The sequence below is a fragment of the Dama dama genome, chromosome 4 (assembly GCF_033118175.1).
Source record: "Dama dama isolate Ldn47 chromosome 4, ASM3311817v1, whole genome shotgun sequence".
NCBI classification, from domain to species: domain Eukaryota; kingdom Metazoa; phylum Chordata; class Mammalia; order Artiodactyla; family Cervidae; genus Dama; species Dama dama.
Genome location: NC_083684.1, coordinates 21,634,682 through 21,652,277, shown reverse-complemented (window position 1 = coordinate 21,652,277; position 17,596 = coordinate 21,634,682). Strand labels below are relative to the sequence as shown.

The 17,596-nt window shown below is 35.1% G+C and overlaps 1 protein-coding gene across 1 annotated transcript in view; it reads left to right on the top strand.

The window, feature by feature from the left end:
• The window catches only part of ITFG1 (integrin alpha FG-GAP repeat containing 1), a 306,823-nt gene that overhangs the window by 253,172 nt on the left and 36,055 nt on the right, over positions 1-17,596 (top strand). Inside the window, exon 14 of the mRNA XM_061138443.1 lies at positions 4,407-4,485. Within this exon, the coding sequence (XP_060994426.1) occupies positions 4,407-4,485 (79 nt within the window). The remainder of the gene's footprint in view (positions 1-4,406; positions 4,486-17,596) is intronic.

Sequence of the window (17,596 nt, the reverse complement as noted above, 5' to 3'; positions counted from 1 at the left end):
TACACCCCTGGGTTAATCCAACTGTCTCTCTTGTTCACTCCCAGCTCTCGGCTACTAGGCATTTCTAAAGAAAAATATACAGCCATGAATGTTGTCACCACCACTGACTCATTGTCGTGAACCTCAAATGAGTATTTCTAATTGTATCATAGTGTTACATGGATTCCTTTACACCTTTTCTTAGGGTACTTTCAGGATTTTCTCTTCTGATTTGAGTGTGATATGTATAGATATAGGTTTTTAGGTATTTTTCCTGTTTGGTATTCTCTAAACTTCCTGGATCTGTGGTTTGGTGTCTGTCACTAATTTTGGAAAATTCTTATATTATTTCCTCAAATATTTCTTCTGTTCTTTTTTCCCTTTTCCTTTTGATAGTCCCACAATACATATGTTACACCTTTGATAATTGTCCCACAGTTCTTAGATAGTCTGTTCCAAATTTTCATTAGTTTTTCTCTTTGCAATTCAATTTTGGAAGTTTCTATTGATATATCTTCAGGCTTACTGATCCTTTCCTCATCTGTATGCAGTCTACTGATGAGCTCATCAAAGGCATTTTTCATTTCTATTGCAGTATTTTTTATTTCTACCATTTCCTTTAGATTCTTTCTTGGCATTTCCATCTCTCTGCCTACATTAACAATCTTTGATTGCATATTGTCTACTTTTTTCCATTAGAGGTGTTGTCATATTAATCATAGTTACTTTAATTTCTGGTCTGATAATTCCAGCATCGCCGTATCTGAGTCTGGTTCTGATGCTTGCTTTGTCCTCTCACACTTTGTTTTCTGCCTTTTGGCATGCCTTGAAATTTTTGTTGAGCACCAGACATGAGGTACTGGGTGAAAGGAACTGTGGTAGATAAGCCTTCATGATGAGGGTTTATGTTTATCTGCTAGGAGTTAAGACTGGTCCTGTTGGCAGTAGCTGTGCTGTCAAGAGACAGAGTTTTCCTCTAGCCTTTTTGTTTTTGTCTCTGTTGTCTTTGTGTCACCCTTAAATGGATCAGAGGTCTTCAGATCTTTTAACTGTAATCTCATTACTAGGAACCCAATTGATGTGGTGGTGAAGTATAAAACTATGGTAGGAAAAGCATCCTATAATCCTCTGATTAAATCTCAGACTTCAGTGAGCCTGTGTCCCTAAGCTGTGACTTGCACAAGTGCTTCTCAGCTGGCCCTCCTCTACAGGTTAAATAGGAACTCTCAAATTAGTTCACGCTGATTCTCCAGCAATTTCTCAATCAGTTTAAGTGTTCCCCCCCCCCCCCCCCCCCAGGACTGGCTCTAATTTCAGTCTTCTGCTTCTGAGCTTCTGCTCCCAATAAGCTGTGATTCCTTAAACATGTTAAATTCTATGATATAAGGGGTAAGAGGGCTTTCCCAGTGACTCAGTGGTAAAGAATCCTCCTGCCAATGCAGGAGATGCAGGTTCAATCCCTGGGTCAGGAATATCCCCTTGAGGAGGAAATGGCAACCAACTCCAGTATTCATGCCAGGAAAATCCATGGACAAAGGAGCCTGGTGGGCTGCAGTCCATGGGAGGGCAAAGAGTCAGACACGATTGAGCAGCTGAGTATGCATGCCTCCCAAGGGGTAAGAAACCAAACAGATAGGCTCAGAGGTCAGTCATATCATGTCTATTGGGAAGGCAGAATAAAGATTGAATTACTCATTATGTACATAGTACAGAGCAGCAGTTCTCAAAACTTCTTATTCTGAAGACTCCAAATAGTTGTTCTTAGGTGAGTTTTGTTTATCAGTATTTCTATTTGAAATTAAAACTGGAACAATTTTAAATATTTCTATTAAATCATTTTAAAACAATAAAACCATTACATGTTAACCTCTGTTTTATTACATAATAATTTCCCAAAATTCAGCAGTAGCAGTTACTTAAGTTAGTTGTAATGTGGAATTTGAAGCTATATCAGTGAATTTTTCCAACTCTGTCACATAACTTACTGATTATTTAGAAGTCTGTTGTTTAATTTCCACTCATTTATGAATTCCTCATGTTTGTTTCTGTGGTTGTTTTTATTTGTTTTGTTTTATTTTGTTTTGTTTTTTTGCTGCACTGTGTCTTCATTGCAGTGCAAAAGCTCCTCATTGTTGCGCATGGGCTCTGTTACTGATTTCCAGTTTAATTCTGTTGTGGTCAGAGAACAAACTTTGTAAAAATTTCAGTACTTTTACATTGATTGGAACTTGTTTTATGGTCTAGTATATGTTTCCCCTTAGAGAATGTTCCTTGTATGTTTGAGAAGAGTTATGTATTCTGCTAAAGTTGTGTAGTGTTCTAGTCTACTAAATCTATTCTAGTGTTGTCCAAGTCTTCTGTTTCCTTATGGATCTTATGCTTCATTGGTCTATCCATCAATGACACTAGTGTTATTATTAGTAATTCTAAGAGTATCCCCTATTGTTATCTACTTCAACCATCAATACCTCATATATTTGAGAGCTCAGTTAGGCACATTTATGTTTATAATTTTGTCTCCTTGATGGATTGACTCTTTAGTTGTTATAAACTCCCATTTTCTGTCTCCAGTAACATTTTTATGTTAAAGTCTGTTTTGTCTGATATTAATATGGCTACTCCAGCTCTTATTTGGTTACTGTTTGCGTGGTATATCTTTTCCATGCTTTTACTTACTTCAGCCTATTTGTTGTAAAAACATTTGTTTTTAAAGTGTGTCTTTTATAGACAGCATATACTTAGATGATGTTCTATCCTGCTCATCTCTGCCTTTTGATAGCAGTGTTTAATCTATTTACATTTAATATAATTACTAGTAAGGTAGATTTATGTCTGCCATTTTGCTATTTTGTTCTTTAGTGTTGCTGCTAATAACCACACTTTTTACCAATGGGGCTTTTGGACTCCAGGGGTCCTTGCACCACACTTTGAGAACCGTTGTATGGAGGAATCATGTCTGGATTTCTGGATTCTTGTTTTTCAATATCAGAGTGACTGGTGCATGGTAGGAAGTTAATTTCAGCTTTAGGACTCATAACAGAGACTTGCTTATATGATTTTTTTCAATTGACTGTAGAACAAAAGAAAAAACTTATAAAATCTGTAAAATAAGATATTATAGATAGGAGTATGAAATTTTCCAAATGAGGATTAGAAAAAAATATTCAAGAATTTAATTGGGAAGGTTCACAAAATACAGTACTTATAGCCTAAGATACCAGTCTTCCAGTACATAAACTCGACCATGGGTAATAAAATGAATCTGAGGTTACAACACTGTGATAAATATAGTCTCACAAGTATTATCTACAAGCCTCACTGCAATGAGACAGGTTTAAAATATTAAAGAGCATTCACCATTCCAAAGAAACAAACCCATAAGAGATGAAATATTTTGTATTAAGAAGTGTATATCACATTAGTGATGTTTGTTACTAAGCGTGTGAAGTAATTTACAGCTAGTAGAAGTGATAAATGTTTGCATTTATGCATTGGGTGACATACATAAGAATACCATGTTTATCATGGCAAAAAAAATGGAAATGAGTGTTGATCAACAAAAGAATGAAAAATATTTGTGCTGTAATCATGCAGTGGAGTACTCCACCTGTGCATCAGGTGGCAGACATAAGAATGCCATGTTTGTCATGGCCAAAGAAAATGGAAATGAGTGTTGATCAACAAAAGAATGAAAAATACTTATGCTATAATCATGCAGTAGAATACAACCTTGAACTATAGTACATGCTTAATCATGGATGAGTCTCACATTAATATATTTTTTAAACAGTCACAGAAGGATACATAAAGTATCGTTCCATTCACATAGAAATTTAAAAGAGGCATAACCAAATATATTTTAACATGTATATATATATGATAAAACTTACATTTTCCTTAACTGGAAAAGAATGTATTCTCTAAGTCTAGTGCAGGATGTAAAATGTTTTAGAACTACTCATCAGTATTTTTTATCCTATTAGGATTACAATGGATGGATTTTATTTATATTTACTGGGAAAATATAAACTATTCCAGTTCATTCCCGAAGGGAAAAGCAATGCTATAGTCAACAGAAATGTCATAATAAAACTACTCAAGGTGGGACCAAAAGTAGTAAAGAAAATTCTTCCTTAAATATTCATCTTTATGTAATAAAGAAGAGACATTATTAGATTTTAGAACTATCCAATAAAATTAATGGACTATATAAATAAAATTACTAAATCATTTAAAGTTAAGACTTCCTACTAATACAAGGTTTTTTAATAGATAACACTGGTTATCTATTTATGAACATGTTCTCTAACTGCTATCTAATATGAATGAATTTTATATAGAAGTATTTATTTTTTGGAATAGATTGGCCTGAAACTTCTGATGATGCATTTACTTTCCAAGGCTTAACTATTTCTTTTTTATTGTAGCCCTTTGGAGTAAATCAACCTGGACCTTACATCATGTATACAACTGTAGATGCAAATGGATATCTCAAAAATGGTTCAGGTAAGACTAGATATGCAATAGTACATTTAATCAATATATTGGGTTGGCCAAAAATTTTGTAACATCTTCCAGAAAAACCCAAAGAAACTTTTTGGCCAACCAAATATTAACAAAGTAAACTGAATGGCAAAAATTATCGTTCTGTTTTCACACTCTTCATAAAATCTTCACTTTTTATATTATACCTTGTCTTTCTGTGTACTTACGTCAGTAGATTACAAAAAGTCCTCGTGACAAATATATTAACACTAAATTCTTTATATATCCCTAATGTATGTAGCCAAATCATTGTCCTTATTTTTCAGTTGAAGTAACAGAGGTTAGGAATGATTACTTGAGATATCTTGATCAAAGTATGAAGTGGTGAATTAGTTAACAGAGCTCATCTTAATCCTAGTTTTTTTTCATATGTTGAATAGAAACTGGAATATTATACAAATTTATATAACATGTAAATTGTTTTGATATGTGACTATAAAGAAAAATCTTGTTTTACATTTGATAAAAGGAAATGCAATCAAAGCAAATGGGAAATAATACAAAGCAAAGGATGTCTGATCTTAACAGATGGCTTAGCTGACTGAGATAAGGTCCAAACATTTCAATTCTCTAAGAAGGAAAAGGAATCCTTACATACAACATATGCTTCTTTGAGACTGCTCAAGTCCTAACCATGAAGTACATGTAAACGGAGGTATTGTTACTCCTCCATTTTTAAATGAACTAAATTAAAAAAGAACTCATTATATGGCAATTTTCATTTTATATAATTTTATTAAATATGCCAGAGTGCACTTCCTTTAAGCTAATTGTACACATTTAACATTGTCATCATGCTGCTTCATCAGCACAGAATTTCTACATTCCATAAAACAAAAACTGAAAAATTCAAGGAGAAACTGACAAACTCAATTACAGTTTACCCTTGAACAACACGGGAGGTTAGGTGCGCCAACCCTCTGTGCAGTTGAAAATCTGCCTATAATCTATAGTTGGGCCTAATTCCTCCATATCCTTCAATTCAGCCAAGTGTGAATTATGTAGTACTGTAGTATTTACTATTGAGAAAAATCTGCATATGAGCAGACCTGAGCAGTTCAAACTTGTGTTATTCAAGAATCAATTGTATAGTCAAATATGTTTATACCATTGTCAGTCAAAGAAACTTAAATCTGGATATAGATGATTTGAACAAATTATACTTTAAAACATACGTATATTAAACTGTACAATAGATTCCAAGACAAACTGGTTTTATTTTTTATCAATTACCTCTTTTAGACTTTCTTCTGTAAAGCATATACCTTTGCCTGCACTGGGCCTTGATTATGGCATACTGTGGTGCTCATGCTCCAGAGAGCGTGGGCTCTGTGATCGGGTCACGGCTGCCCCATAGCATGTGGGGTCCTGGTCCATGAGCAGGGATCGAACCCATGTCCCCTGCACCAGAAGGCGAATTCTCAATCACTGCACCACCAGGGAAGTCCCTCTTTCGGACTTTCAAGATGCCGATAATTTCAGTTCTAGATTAAATGTTTCAGAATGCTGAAAAAGATGAAGTTATTCATTCATGTTATGAAGCTAATATAACTTCATAAAGCTAATATAATTTTATAGCTAGTTTACAAAGCTACTCCTGTATGGATCAGAGCCTTGTCATGGCAAAGGGGCTGACGTAACTCAATGAAACTATGACCCGTGCTGTGCAGGGCCACCCAAGATGGATGGGTCACAGTGAAGAGTTCTGACAAAACATGCTTCACTGGAGGAGGAAATGGCAATCCACTCCAGTAGTCTTGCCGTGAGAACCCCATGAACAATATCAAAAAGCAAAAAGATATGACACCGGAAGATGAGGCCCCCAGGTCAGGCGGTGTACAGTATGCTAATAGGTAACAGCATAGGGCAATTACTAATAGTTTCAGAAAGAATGAAACGACTGGGGCAAAGCAGAAAGAATGTCAGTTGTGGATGTGAAAATGATGGTGGTGAAAATACAGTCCAATGCTATAAAAACAATACTGCATAGGAACCTGGAACATTAGGTCCATTAAACAAGGTAAATGAGATGTGGTCACGCAGGAGAAGGCAAGAGAGAACATCAACATCTTAAAATCAGTGAACTAAAATGGATGGATGAAACTGGAGCCCATTATACAGAGTGAAATAAGCCAGAAAGATAAACACCAATACAGTATACTAACGCATATATATGGAATTTAAAAAGATGGTAACAGTAACCCTATATGCAAAACAGAAAAAGAGACACAGATGTACAGAATGGACTTTTGGACTCTGTGGGAGAAGGCGAGGGTGGGATGTTCTGAGAGAATAGCATTGAAACAAGTATACTATTAAGTGTGAAACAGATCACCAGCCCAGGTTTGATGCATGAGACAAGTGCGCAGGGCTGGTGCACTGGGAAGACCCAGAGCAATGGGATGGGGAAGAAGGCAGGAGGGGGGATCGGGATGGGGAACACATGTAAATCCATGGCTGATTCATGTCAATGTATAGCAAAAACCACTACAACATTGTAAAGTAATTAGCCTCCAACTACTAAAAATAAATGAAAAATAAATAAATAAATAAAATGGATGAAAATGGACGAATTTAATTCAGGAGACCATTGTATCTATTACTGTGGGCAAGAATCCCTTAGAAGAAATGGAGTAGGCCTCACAGTCAACAAAAGAGTCCAAAACATAGTACTTGGGTACAGTCGCAAAAACAACAGAAGGATCTCGGTTCATTTCCAAGGCAAACCATTCAGCATCACAGTAATCCAAGTCTATGCCCCAACCATTCATGCCAAAGAAACTAAAGTTGACCAGTTCTCTGAAGACCTACATCAGTTTCTAGAACTAACACTAAATGTCCTTTGGTGTCCTTTTCATCATAGGGGATTGGAATGCAAAAGTAGTAAGTCAAGAGATACCCAGAATAACAGGCAAGTTTGGCCATGGAGCACAAAATGAAGCAGGGCAAAGAATAACAGAGTTTTGTCAAGAGAACATGCTGATCATAGCAAATACACTTTTCCAGTAAGCCAAAAGATGACTCTACACATGGATATCACCAGGTGGGCAATACAGAAATCAGACTGATTATGTTATTTGCAGCTGAAGATGGAGAAGCTTTATATAAAATCAGCAAAATCAAGACCTGGAGCTGATTGTGGCTCAGATCATGAGCTCCTTATTGCAAAATTCAGCATTAAATTGAAGAAAGCAGGGAAGAGCACTAAGCCATTTGGGTATGACCTGCATTAAATCCTTTTCGTTTAAATAGTGGAGGTGACGAATAGATTCAAGGGATTAGATCTGGTAGACAGAGTGCCTGAAGAACTATGTATGGAGGTATGTAACATGATACAGGAGGCACTGACCAAAGCCACCCCAAAGAAAAAGAAATGCAAGAAGGCAAAGTGGTTGTTTGAGGAGGCTCAGGAAAGAACAGAAGCCAAAAGCAAGGGAGAAAGGGAAAGATACACCCAACTGACTGCAGAGTTCCAGAGAATAGCAAGAAGTAAACAGGCCTCCTTAAATGAACAATGCAAAGAAATAGAGGAGAACAATAGAATGGGGAAGACTAGAGATTTCTTCAAGAAAATTAGAGATACCAAGGGAACAGTTCATGCAAAGATGGGCACAATAAAGGACAGAAATGGCAAGGACCTAACAGAAGCAGAAGAGCACTGAAGGCTGAGCACTGAAGAATTAATGCTTTCCATTTGTGGTGCTGGAGAAGACTGTTGAGAGTCTCTTGAACTGCAAGGAGACCAAACCAGTCAATCATAAAAGAAATCAACCCTGAATATTCATTGGAAGGCCTGATGCTGAAGCTGAAACTCCAGTACTCTGGCCATCTGATGTGAAGAGCCAACTTATTGGAAAAGACTGTGATGCTGGGAAAGATTGAAGGAAAAAAGAGAAGGGGGCAACAGAGGAAGAGGTGGTTAGATAGCAACACCAACTCAGTGGGCGTGAATTTGAACAAATTCCAGGAGATGGTGGAGGGCAGAGGAGCCTGGTGTTCTGCAGACCATGGGGTCACAAGGACTCAAACACAACTTAGGGACTGAGCAACAACAACGATACAAAGTCAGCATATCTAAAACCGAAAATTTAGCCCACTTGCAAACTATCAGTCAAAACTGCTATCAAAAATACTATTCACTTAATTACATTTGTATTTTGAAAGAATTTCTTAAGACCGTCAAGCAGCTGATTATCACAGGAATGCACTGATGGTTTAAAAATGGGGGAAAATCTGTTTATTTTCATAAAGGTAGATCAGTTTTTTAAAGACTTGTCTTCTTTTTTTTCATATAATAATACATTATTTAAATCTTTCCATGTCCATACATCTAGTCCTAATTTTTTAAATTGAAGTATAGTTGACTTAGTGTTATATTAATTTCAGGAGTACAATATAGTTATTCAGTATTTTTATAGATTATATTTCATTTAAAGTTATTATAAAATATTGGTTATATTTCCTGTGCTGAAATTATATCTGTGTATCTTATTTATTTTATACCTAGTTGTTCTTAACTCTTAATACCCATCCCCTCCATTGCCCATCACCTCACTGCTCTTCCCTCTGGTGGTGATGGTAGTTTAGTTGCTAAGTTGTGTCCAACTCTTGTGACCCCTTGAACTATAGCCCACCAGGATCCTCTGTCCATGGGATTCTCCAGCAAGAATACTGGAGTGGGTTGCCATTTCCTCCTCCACGTCCCTCTGGTAACCACTGGTTTATACTCTCTATCCATAAATCTGTTTCTCTTTTGTTGTATTCATTTGTTCTACTTTTTAGACTCCATATAAGTAAAAATACAGTATTTGTCTTTCTATGACTTACTTCAATAAGCATAATACCTTCAAAGTCCATCCTTGTTGTTGCAAATGGCAAAATTCCATTCTTTTTAGTTCTAGTTTCCTGTGAAATTGTTTTACATGTGGATACAATAACTGGATAATTTGCTCTTTTTTCCCCAACAGTAAAGATAACAGTAAAGATATATTTGATATGTTTTTGTGTACTTAAATGAATAATACTTCACAGGAAAAAATCTAGAAAAATACTCATCAAATTGTTAACATTTATCTTCAGAGAGCAAGATTTCAAGAGATTCACTTCCTATTTGTTACATTTTCATAACTATTTACTACTTTTAGTGCTTTTTCATTTTTTAAAAAAAAAGGTAAATTATATGCAAATTTAAACCTACCAAAATACTACTCTTAAAATCACATACAGAAAAATTTTTTTAAGAGGGATTGTTGTTTACAATATATATTTATTGAACTTCTACTATAAGTCAGGCATTGACACCTAGTAATATATCTAATTAGATGTTAAAAACCCACTCGATGATACCTACTACCCACTGCTGTTTCTAAGTGAACGGAACGGTATCCTCAATTTGGTTGCCCGAAACAAAAACAGGACTTTGGGCTTATTCTCAGTCATTTAAATATTTACTTCTTCCTAGACTGGGAAGGGATCTGTAAGCATAAAAACAAAGGAGAAAATATCTATAGAAAAATAAATGCAACTGAATGAATAAATCAAATAAATGCATACATTTTCATGGCCAAAAATAAAAGGCTGTAGCAAACTGGGAAAATCTAAATGTCCAAAAATAGAGAAATAATAAATGATGACATTTTATTATAGTTTCCAGCCTGCGAAATATTTTAGAATAATTTTTGATGAACAGATGTTTAGTGTCTAACACTTGGGAAGGAGGCACATCTGTGTGCATAATCTAATTGTATGAGTGTAGATGTCTTTAGTATACCCATGTGTAGGAAAAATATAAAAATAAAATGACATATAGAAATGTTACTAGGATTATCTTTTGGTTGTGGGATTTTCTTTATATAATTTTTGCATTTTAGTTTACTACACTGATCATATGTTGCTATGAAAAATATATTTAATTTGAGAAATATGTTAAATAATCATAAATATTTTTTAAATATTTTAACCATATGCTATATTTCATGCATACATATACATTCTAAACAGGGAAGTAGCAGTTAATTAAGGAAGTAATATTGTGAAAACCTATGCCAAAATTTAAAGGATGAAATTTCTATTTTAAATGTTAATTAAGCATGTTGATGGGCTTCCCTGGTGGCTCAGATGCTAAAGAATCTGCCTGCAGTGCGAGACCTGGGTTCGACCCCTGGGTTGGGAGGACCACCTGAAGAAGGGCATGGTAACCCACTTCAGTATTCTGGCTAGAGAACTCCATGGACAGAGGAGCCTGGCGGGCTGCAGTCCAGAGGGTCACAGAGTCAGACACGACTGAGCAACTTTCACTTTCACTTTTCAAGCATGTTGGAATCTAAAGAAATTGGTTAAGCCATACCTCCCAACCCATCCAGCCCTACTTGTAGAGTATTTTCTACTCTAGGAAGAGAATGACCACATAAATAGCCCTGGTTTTCTTATAGAGCAGCTAAGGTCACTACTCATTAGTGAGTCATGAAATGATTTTAATGATTTCTGATAAGGACCTTATATTTAATAGAATAAAAGGTAAAAAATATCAACAGTATCCCACATTTAGTGTTGTTTCATAAAACTTTTAGTGTTTGTGTTCTTAACTGGGTGATGACATAAAATTTAGCTTTTTTTTTTTTTTTTTCCAGTGGGTTTTGTCATACATTGATATGAATCAGCCATGGACTTACATGTATTCCCAATCCCGATCCCCCCTCCCACCTCCCTCTCCACCCGATTCCTCTGGGTCTTCCCAGTGCACCAGGCCCGAGCACTTGTCTCGTGCATCCCACCTGGGCTGGTGATCTGTTTCACCATAGATAGCATACATGCTGTTCTTTTGAAATATCCCACCCTCACATTCTCCCACAAAGTTCAAAAGTCTGTTCTGTATTTCTGTGTCTTTTTCTGTTCTGCATATAGGGTTATCGTTATCACCTTTCTAAATTCCATATACATGTGTCAGTATGCTGTAATGTTCTTTATCTTTCTGGCTTACTTCACTCTGTATAAGGGGCTCCAGCTTCATCCATCTCATTAGGACTGGTTCAAATGAATTCTTTTTAATGGCTGAGTAATATTCCATGGTGTATATGTACCACAGCTTCCTTATCCATTCATCTGCTGATGGGCATCTAGGTTGCTTCCATGTCCTGGCTATTATAAACAGTGCTGCGATGGACATTGGGGTGCACGTGTCTCTTTCAGATCTGGTTTCCTCAGTGTGTATGCCCAGAAGTGGGATTGCTGGGTCATATGGCAGTTCTATTTCCAGTTTTTTAAGAAATCTCCACACTGTTTTCCATAGCAGCTGTACTAGTTTGCATTCCCACCAACAGTGTAAGAGGGTTCCCTTTTCTCCACACCCTCTCCAGCATTTATTGCTTGTAGACTTTTGGCTAGCAGCCATCCTGACTGGCGTGAAGTGGTACCTCATTGTGGTTTTGATTTGCATTTCTCTAATAATGAGTGATGTTGAGCATCTTTTCATGTGTTTGTTAGCCATCTGTATGTCTTCTTTGGAGAAATGTCTGTTTAGTTCTTTGGCCCATTTTTTGATTGGGTCATTTATTTTTCTGGAATTGAGCTGCAGGAGTTGCTCATATATTTTTGAGATTAATCCTTTGTCTGTTTCTTCATTTGCTATTATTTCCTCCCAATCTGAGGGCTGTCTTCTCACCTTACTTATAGTTTCCTTTGTAGTGCAAAAGCTTTTAAGTTTCATTAGGTCCCATTTGTTTAGTTTTGCTTTTATTTCCAATATTCTGGGAGGTGGGTCATAGAGGATCTTGTCAAGCCTTTGACAAAATTCAACACTCATTTATGATTAAAACTCTCCAAAAAGCAGGAATAGAAGGAACATACCTCAACATAATAAAAGCTATATATGACAAACCCACAGCAAGCATCACCCTCAATGGTGAAAAATTGAAGGCATTTCCCCTGAAATCAGGAACAAGACAAGGGTGCCCACTCTCACCACTACTATTCAACATAGTGTTGGAAGTTCTGGCCACAGCAATCAGAGCAGAAAAAGAAGTAAAAGGAATCCAGATAGGAAAAGAAGAAGTAAAACTCTCACTGTTTGCAGATGACATGATCCTCTACATAGAAAACCCTAAAGACTCTACCAGAAAATTACTAGAGCTAATCAATGAATATAGTAAAGTTGCAGGATATAAAATTAACACTCAGAAATCCCTTGCATTCCTATATACTAACAATGAAAAAACAGAAAGAGAAATTAAGGAAACAATACCATTCACCATTGCAACAAAAAGAATAAAATACTTAGGAGTATATCTACCTAAAGAAACAAAGGACCTATACATAGAAAACTATAAAACACTGATGAAAGAAATCAAAGAGGACACAAACAGATGGAGAAACATACCGTGTTCATGGATTGGAAGAATTAAAATTTAGCTTTTATTGTGGACTGTGGTCAAAAATGTTTGAAAGCCACTGTCAGAGACAATAACTTGCCTTCGTGTTATTCAGAAAAGGCCTGGCCTAATTATCCTTTTTGCTTATAGACAGATTTTATCATTATTACCAAGTATTCTGTGGTCCTACTCCACTTCCTGGCTAAGTCAATTAGCTAAATGTTATTAGACAATTATATTACAGAGGAGTCATTAATTTTCTAAATAACTGTTTACTACTCTTATAAATTAGCTAGAGATCTACAATAAGGACCCAAATTTCCTAAATAGTATTAAATAAAAACTTAGTAGATTGGAGCTTGTAGGCCAGATTGTGTGCATTAGTGAGTTGTTGGTCATTTCTAAATAATAACATTGTTAGACCAAGAAGTATTTTTCTACCTCTTAAATTGCTTATTTAGCCCTGCTGTTATAAAATTATTTCCCATTAGTCCTCTAAAGTTTTGTTAACATATCTGAGAAAAGCATTAGTAACCTTTACCTACTATACACCCTTCATCAGAAGCCTCAAATATAAGAACAGTTAAAATATATGGCAGACTGATGTAAAAGAAGCACTGAGAAAAAATGATTTGTTGTAACACATAATAAGCACATTGTCTTTCTAAAATTTTAACCTTTCAGGTTTCTCCATTTTAATAAATCACTGTCAATTAATTACATCTTCCAGTGTCAAAAAAATGTATTATTCTTTATGTTCATTTCTCACCTACATATTTTCTGAAATTATCTCCAGAGTATAGTCATGTTCCATTTATCCACATGTAATTATCTATAAAAGAATTTTTTAGTCCTAGGTCATTTTATTTTAATCACTCATCATACTTTAAATTGTTATACCCAGAAATTTTAGCTTAAGCAATATTTAATCAGGCATATTTTTGTGTCAAAAACTGTAATTCATAACAGAAGAGAATGGAGTTGTTATGCCCTGCTGGGTTATCCATGACATTCTTTTTATCTTAAAGAATGAATTCTTCTCACAAGAAGAATCATTCCCTTTCCTTAATCTTATACCAACTAAAGATCTGATAGGGATTGTCAAATCCACAGAGATCAAGATGAGGGCATGGCTAATGATGATTTTTTTTCAGTGGAATGAAAGGGAGGGAGGGAAATAGGAAATAGCTTGTAAGCAGTACTGATATATCCTCTTCATTTAATTGTAAGTTGAATTTACTAATTATTTAATTATAAGAAATGCAGAAAGTCTGAGAAACTGCAAAGGAAGTTTACAAATTATTCAGCTGTTGAGCAGTTAAAAATCCCATCTGCACAGTACAAGTGAGTCAAAGTCATGTTCTGGGAAACCAAAAGAAAGAAAATAAGAAATTATAGTGTCAGTGAAACCAAAAAAATTGGTTCATGAAATTCTATTTATGAACTGAGTTCTAGTATCATAGATACTAGATTGTAATACTAATACTGAAGGGAAAACTACCACATAACAGCTTTGAGAACAGAAAGTGGGGCAAAGAATATAATTTGTCTATTCTATGGTTTCTGCTAGCAAATGTTTTGTCATCCTACAAGGTGTAAATTACTCAGCAAACTCTGTCTACATGTAAGTATATTTGGTAAAGGAATTTAATTAAAATCTCACTCATTACTCATACTATTCCTCTCATTCCTAAGTCTTACTTAAGGACTATTGTCATTAGCCATGTTTTCCTCTAACTTCAAGTTATGCACAACAGGAACCATAGAAAGTTACTAAGTGCTACAGTGAAGATTTAAATTCACAAATATGTATACAATGCCTGTTACTTAAGAACCACTCAGTATACCCTGAACAAATGCAAGAATGAAATAAAATTCTGAAGATGAAATAGAATGGCATTTGGAAAAAAAAAAGAAGGTATTTGAAAATAACTAGATTTTGCATCTCCTTAATTAATTTTTCACCACTCCCTATCTTAAATTTATTAGAAATACAGTATAAGGTAAAGTCAAATAAGTAAGTTTAAAGAAAGTACTAATTTAACCACAAATTATATTTTTAACAACTTCCTCATAAGTATTTCCCTTTTTAAACTAGCTCTACCCTAAAATTCTAAATTTTTGTCTTCTCATATGTTTTTTCCATTATTGATCTGGACTTTCTAGACAACAGAAAAACAAATGTATGTTACAGACCCATAATGATAATGTGCTACTCAACATAATGCCTCATAGGTCCCCACACTAGTCCCACAAAGACCTAAATCATGGATCAATATTTTCTCATCTTCCCATAATCTCTTGACATTGCTCATTGTAAATTTAGATAACCGTTGCCTGAACAGTTGTGCTCGGTAACATAGAGATTAGTTTCTAGAATGCTGAGATCTCTTAGAAATCTAGTTGCTTGCTTTTATATCCCTAAGTGGCTTCCTTCTGCCTAAGAATCAAGGGTTTTCATAATTGAACCCTAAATTACCCACCAGCCTTATCTTTTCTTATTCCCTTTATGCATCTGATACATATCCAGTTTGGTTTCCCATTTATCCAGCTTCAAAGACCTTCCAGGATAAAGGCCTTTGTTCATGTTTTCAATCTCTAACTCTTCCCCATCTTATATCTCAGAACTTCAAATTTAACAATATCAGCACCATCCCATTGGCTCTCAAAACCGGAAATAAACTCTCTTTCCACCAAATGTCAATAGAATATTATCTCGTACTTCTCCTTACAACACCTACCACACTCTACCTTGTATCATTTGTTTTGTCTTATCTCCCATATACTGTAGGTGCATTGAGGAGTGTATTTTGTATTTATGTGTGTTGCCCATTCTAGGACATCCAAATAGTTGTTGAATGAATGATTACATGAAATCAGTACTAAGACTTCCATTTCTTTAAAATAAGATTTAAGGCAGAAAACTTTACCAAAATCGATCATAGTGACAGTTCGTAACTGATTATAAGCAAATTTTTAAAAATCTAACATAAAGTAGTGGAATTAGTTCATAAAAACGGAAGTAAGATTACTAGAGCTGTGGGTGTTTACTATAAGCCCCTGTCTTGTGCTGGACACCATTCAGACCCACTACATGTCATCTCATTGGATTTCACAGCAGCCTTGCTAGGCAGTCCTCATTCTACAGCTGAGACTCTGAGGACTAAAGTAATTTAGCTGTGTCATTCAGCTGTTAACTAGTCAAGCTAGATTATTCAAGACTAACTACAAACCCACACATTCTTAACAGTACTCCAGTATTTTTAAATGTCATCTTGTCAGAAGCTTAGCATATTTCTGAAAAAGGAAATCATTCCTAACACTGTTTCATTTCTATTTAAACTGTGGTAACTGTGTAAAGTGAAATGATGACTACAGTTTAACAAACACAACTTTGTTTTATGATGCTTCTGTTTCTTTTTTATTGCTATAGGCTTATGATTTTTGTACTTCATGATCTTTTATTTTTCATAATGATTTCAGAAACCGCACTTGGGTAATGGGTACATTCTTTGCTTTCTGGGATGTTGCTGAATTCATCCCTGCTCAGTATCACCTTACCACTACACACAGGCTGAAGAAATAAAGCAAACATCAGAACCAGACTCAGATAAGTCACAGATTTTGGAATTATCAGATAGGAAGGATACAATAATTATGATTAACATATAAGGGCTCCAATAGAAAAAGTGGACAACATGTAAAAACAGATGGATAATGTAGGCAGAGATGAAAATTCTAAGAAAGAATTGAAAAGAAATGCAAAAAATCAAAATAGTGGTAACAAAATTAAAGAATGCCTTTCTTTGATAGGCTCATCAGTAGAGTGGACACGCACAAGGAAAAAATCAGTGACCTGAAGACATGTCAATAGTAATTCCCCAATCTGAAATGGAAAAACAAACAAACCAAAAAAAGAATAGGGGAGGAAAAATACAACAGAACATCCAAGAACTGTGGGACAAATTCAAGGTGAAATATATATATATATATATATATATATATATATATATATATATATATAATTGGAGTATAAAAGGAGAAGAAAGGACAGACCATAAAAAATATTTGAAGAAATAATGTCCAAGAATTTTCCAAAATTAATGACATATACCACAGTTCCAGGAAGCTCAGAGAACATCATATGGGATAAATGTCAAATCTTCACCAATGCATATTATAATCAAACTGCAGAAAACCAAAGAGAAAATCTTAAAAATAAGCCAGAGGAAAAAAATATCTTACGTCTAGCAGAGTAAAGGTACAAATTACAGCCAACTTTTTGTCAGAAACCAGCGCAAGCAAGAAGGGAATGAAATATTTGAATTGTTGAGAGAAAAAGCTATCAACCTATATATTTAGCAAAATTATCTTTTCAACATGAAGGAGAAATAGACTTTATCAGACCAACAAAAACTGAGGGAAGCATCCCCAGTAGATATGCTACCCAAAAATAGTTGAAGAGGTTCTTCAGGGAGGACTATGACAGGTCAGAAACTCGTATCTACATAAGAAAGGAATAAATATTCCAAGAAGAAATAAATGAAGATAAAATAAGCCCTTTTATTTCTTAGTTGATCTAAAAAATAACTTTTAGATTGTTTAAAGTAATGATAATAACAGTGTGCTGGGTGATGACGGCATATGAATGAGTAATATGAATGACAGCATTGTCATAAGCGATCGGAGAGGGAATCGGGAATGCT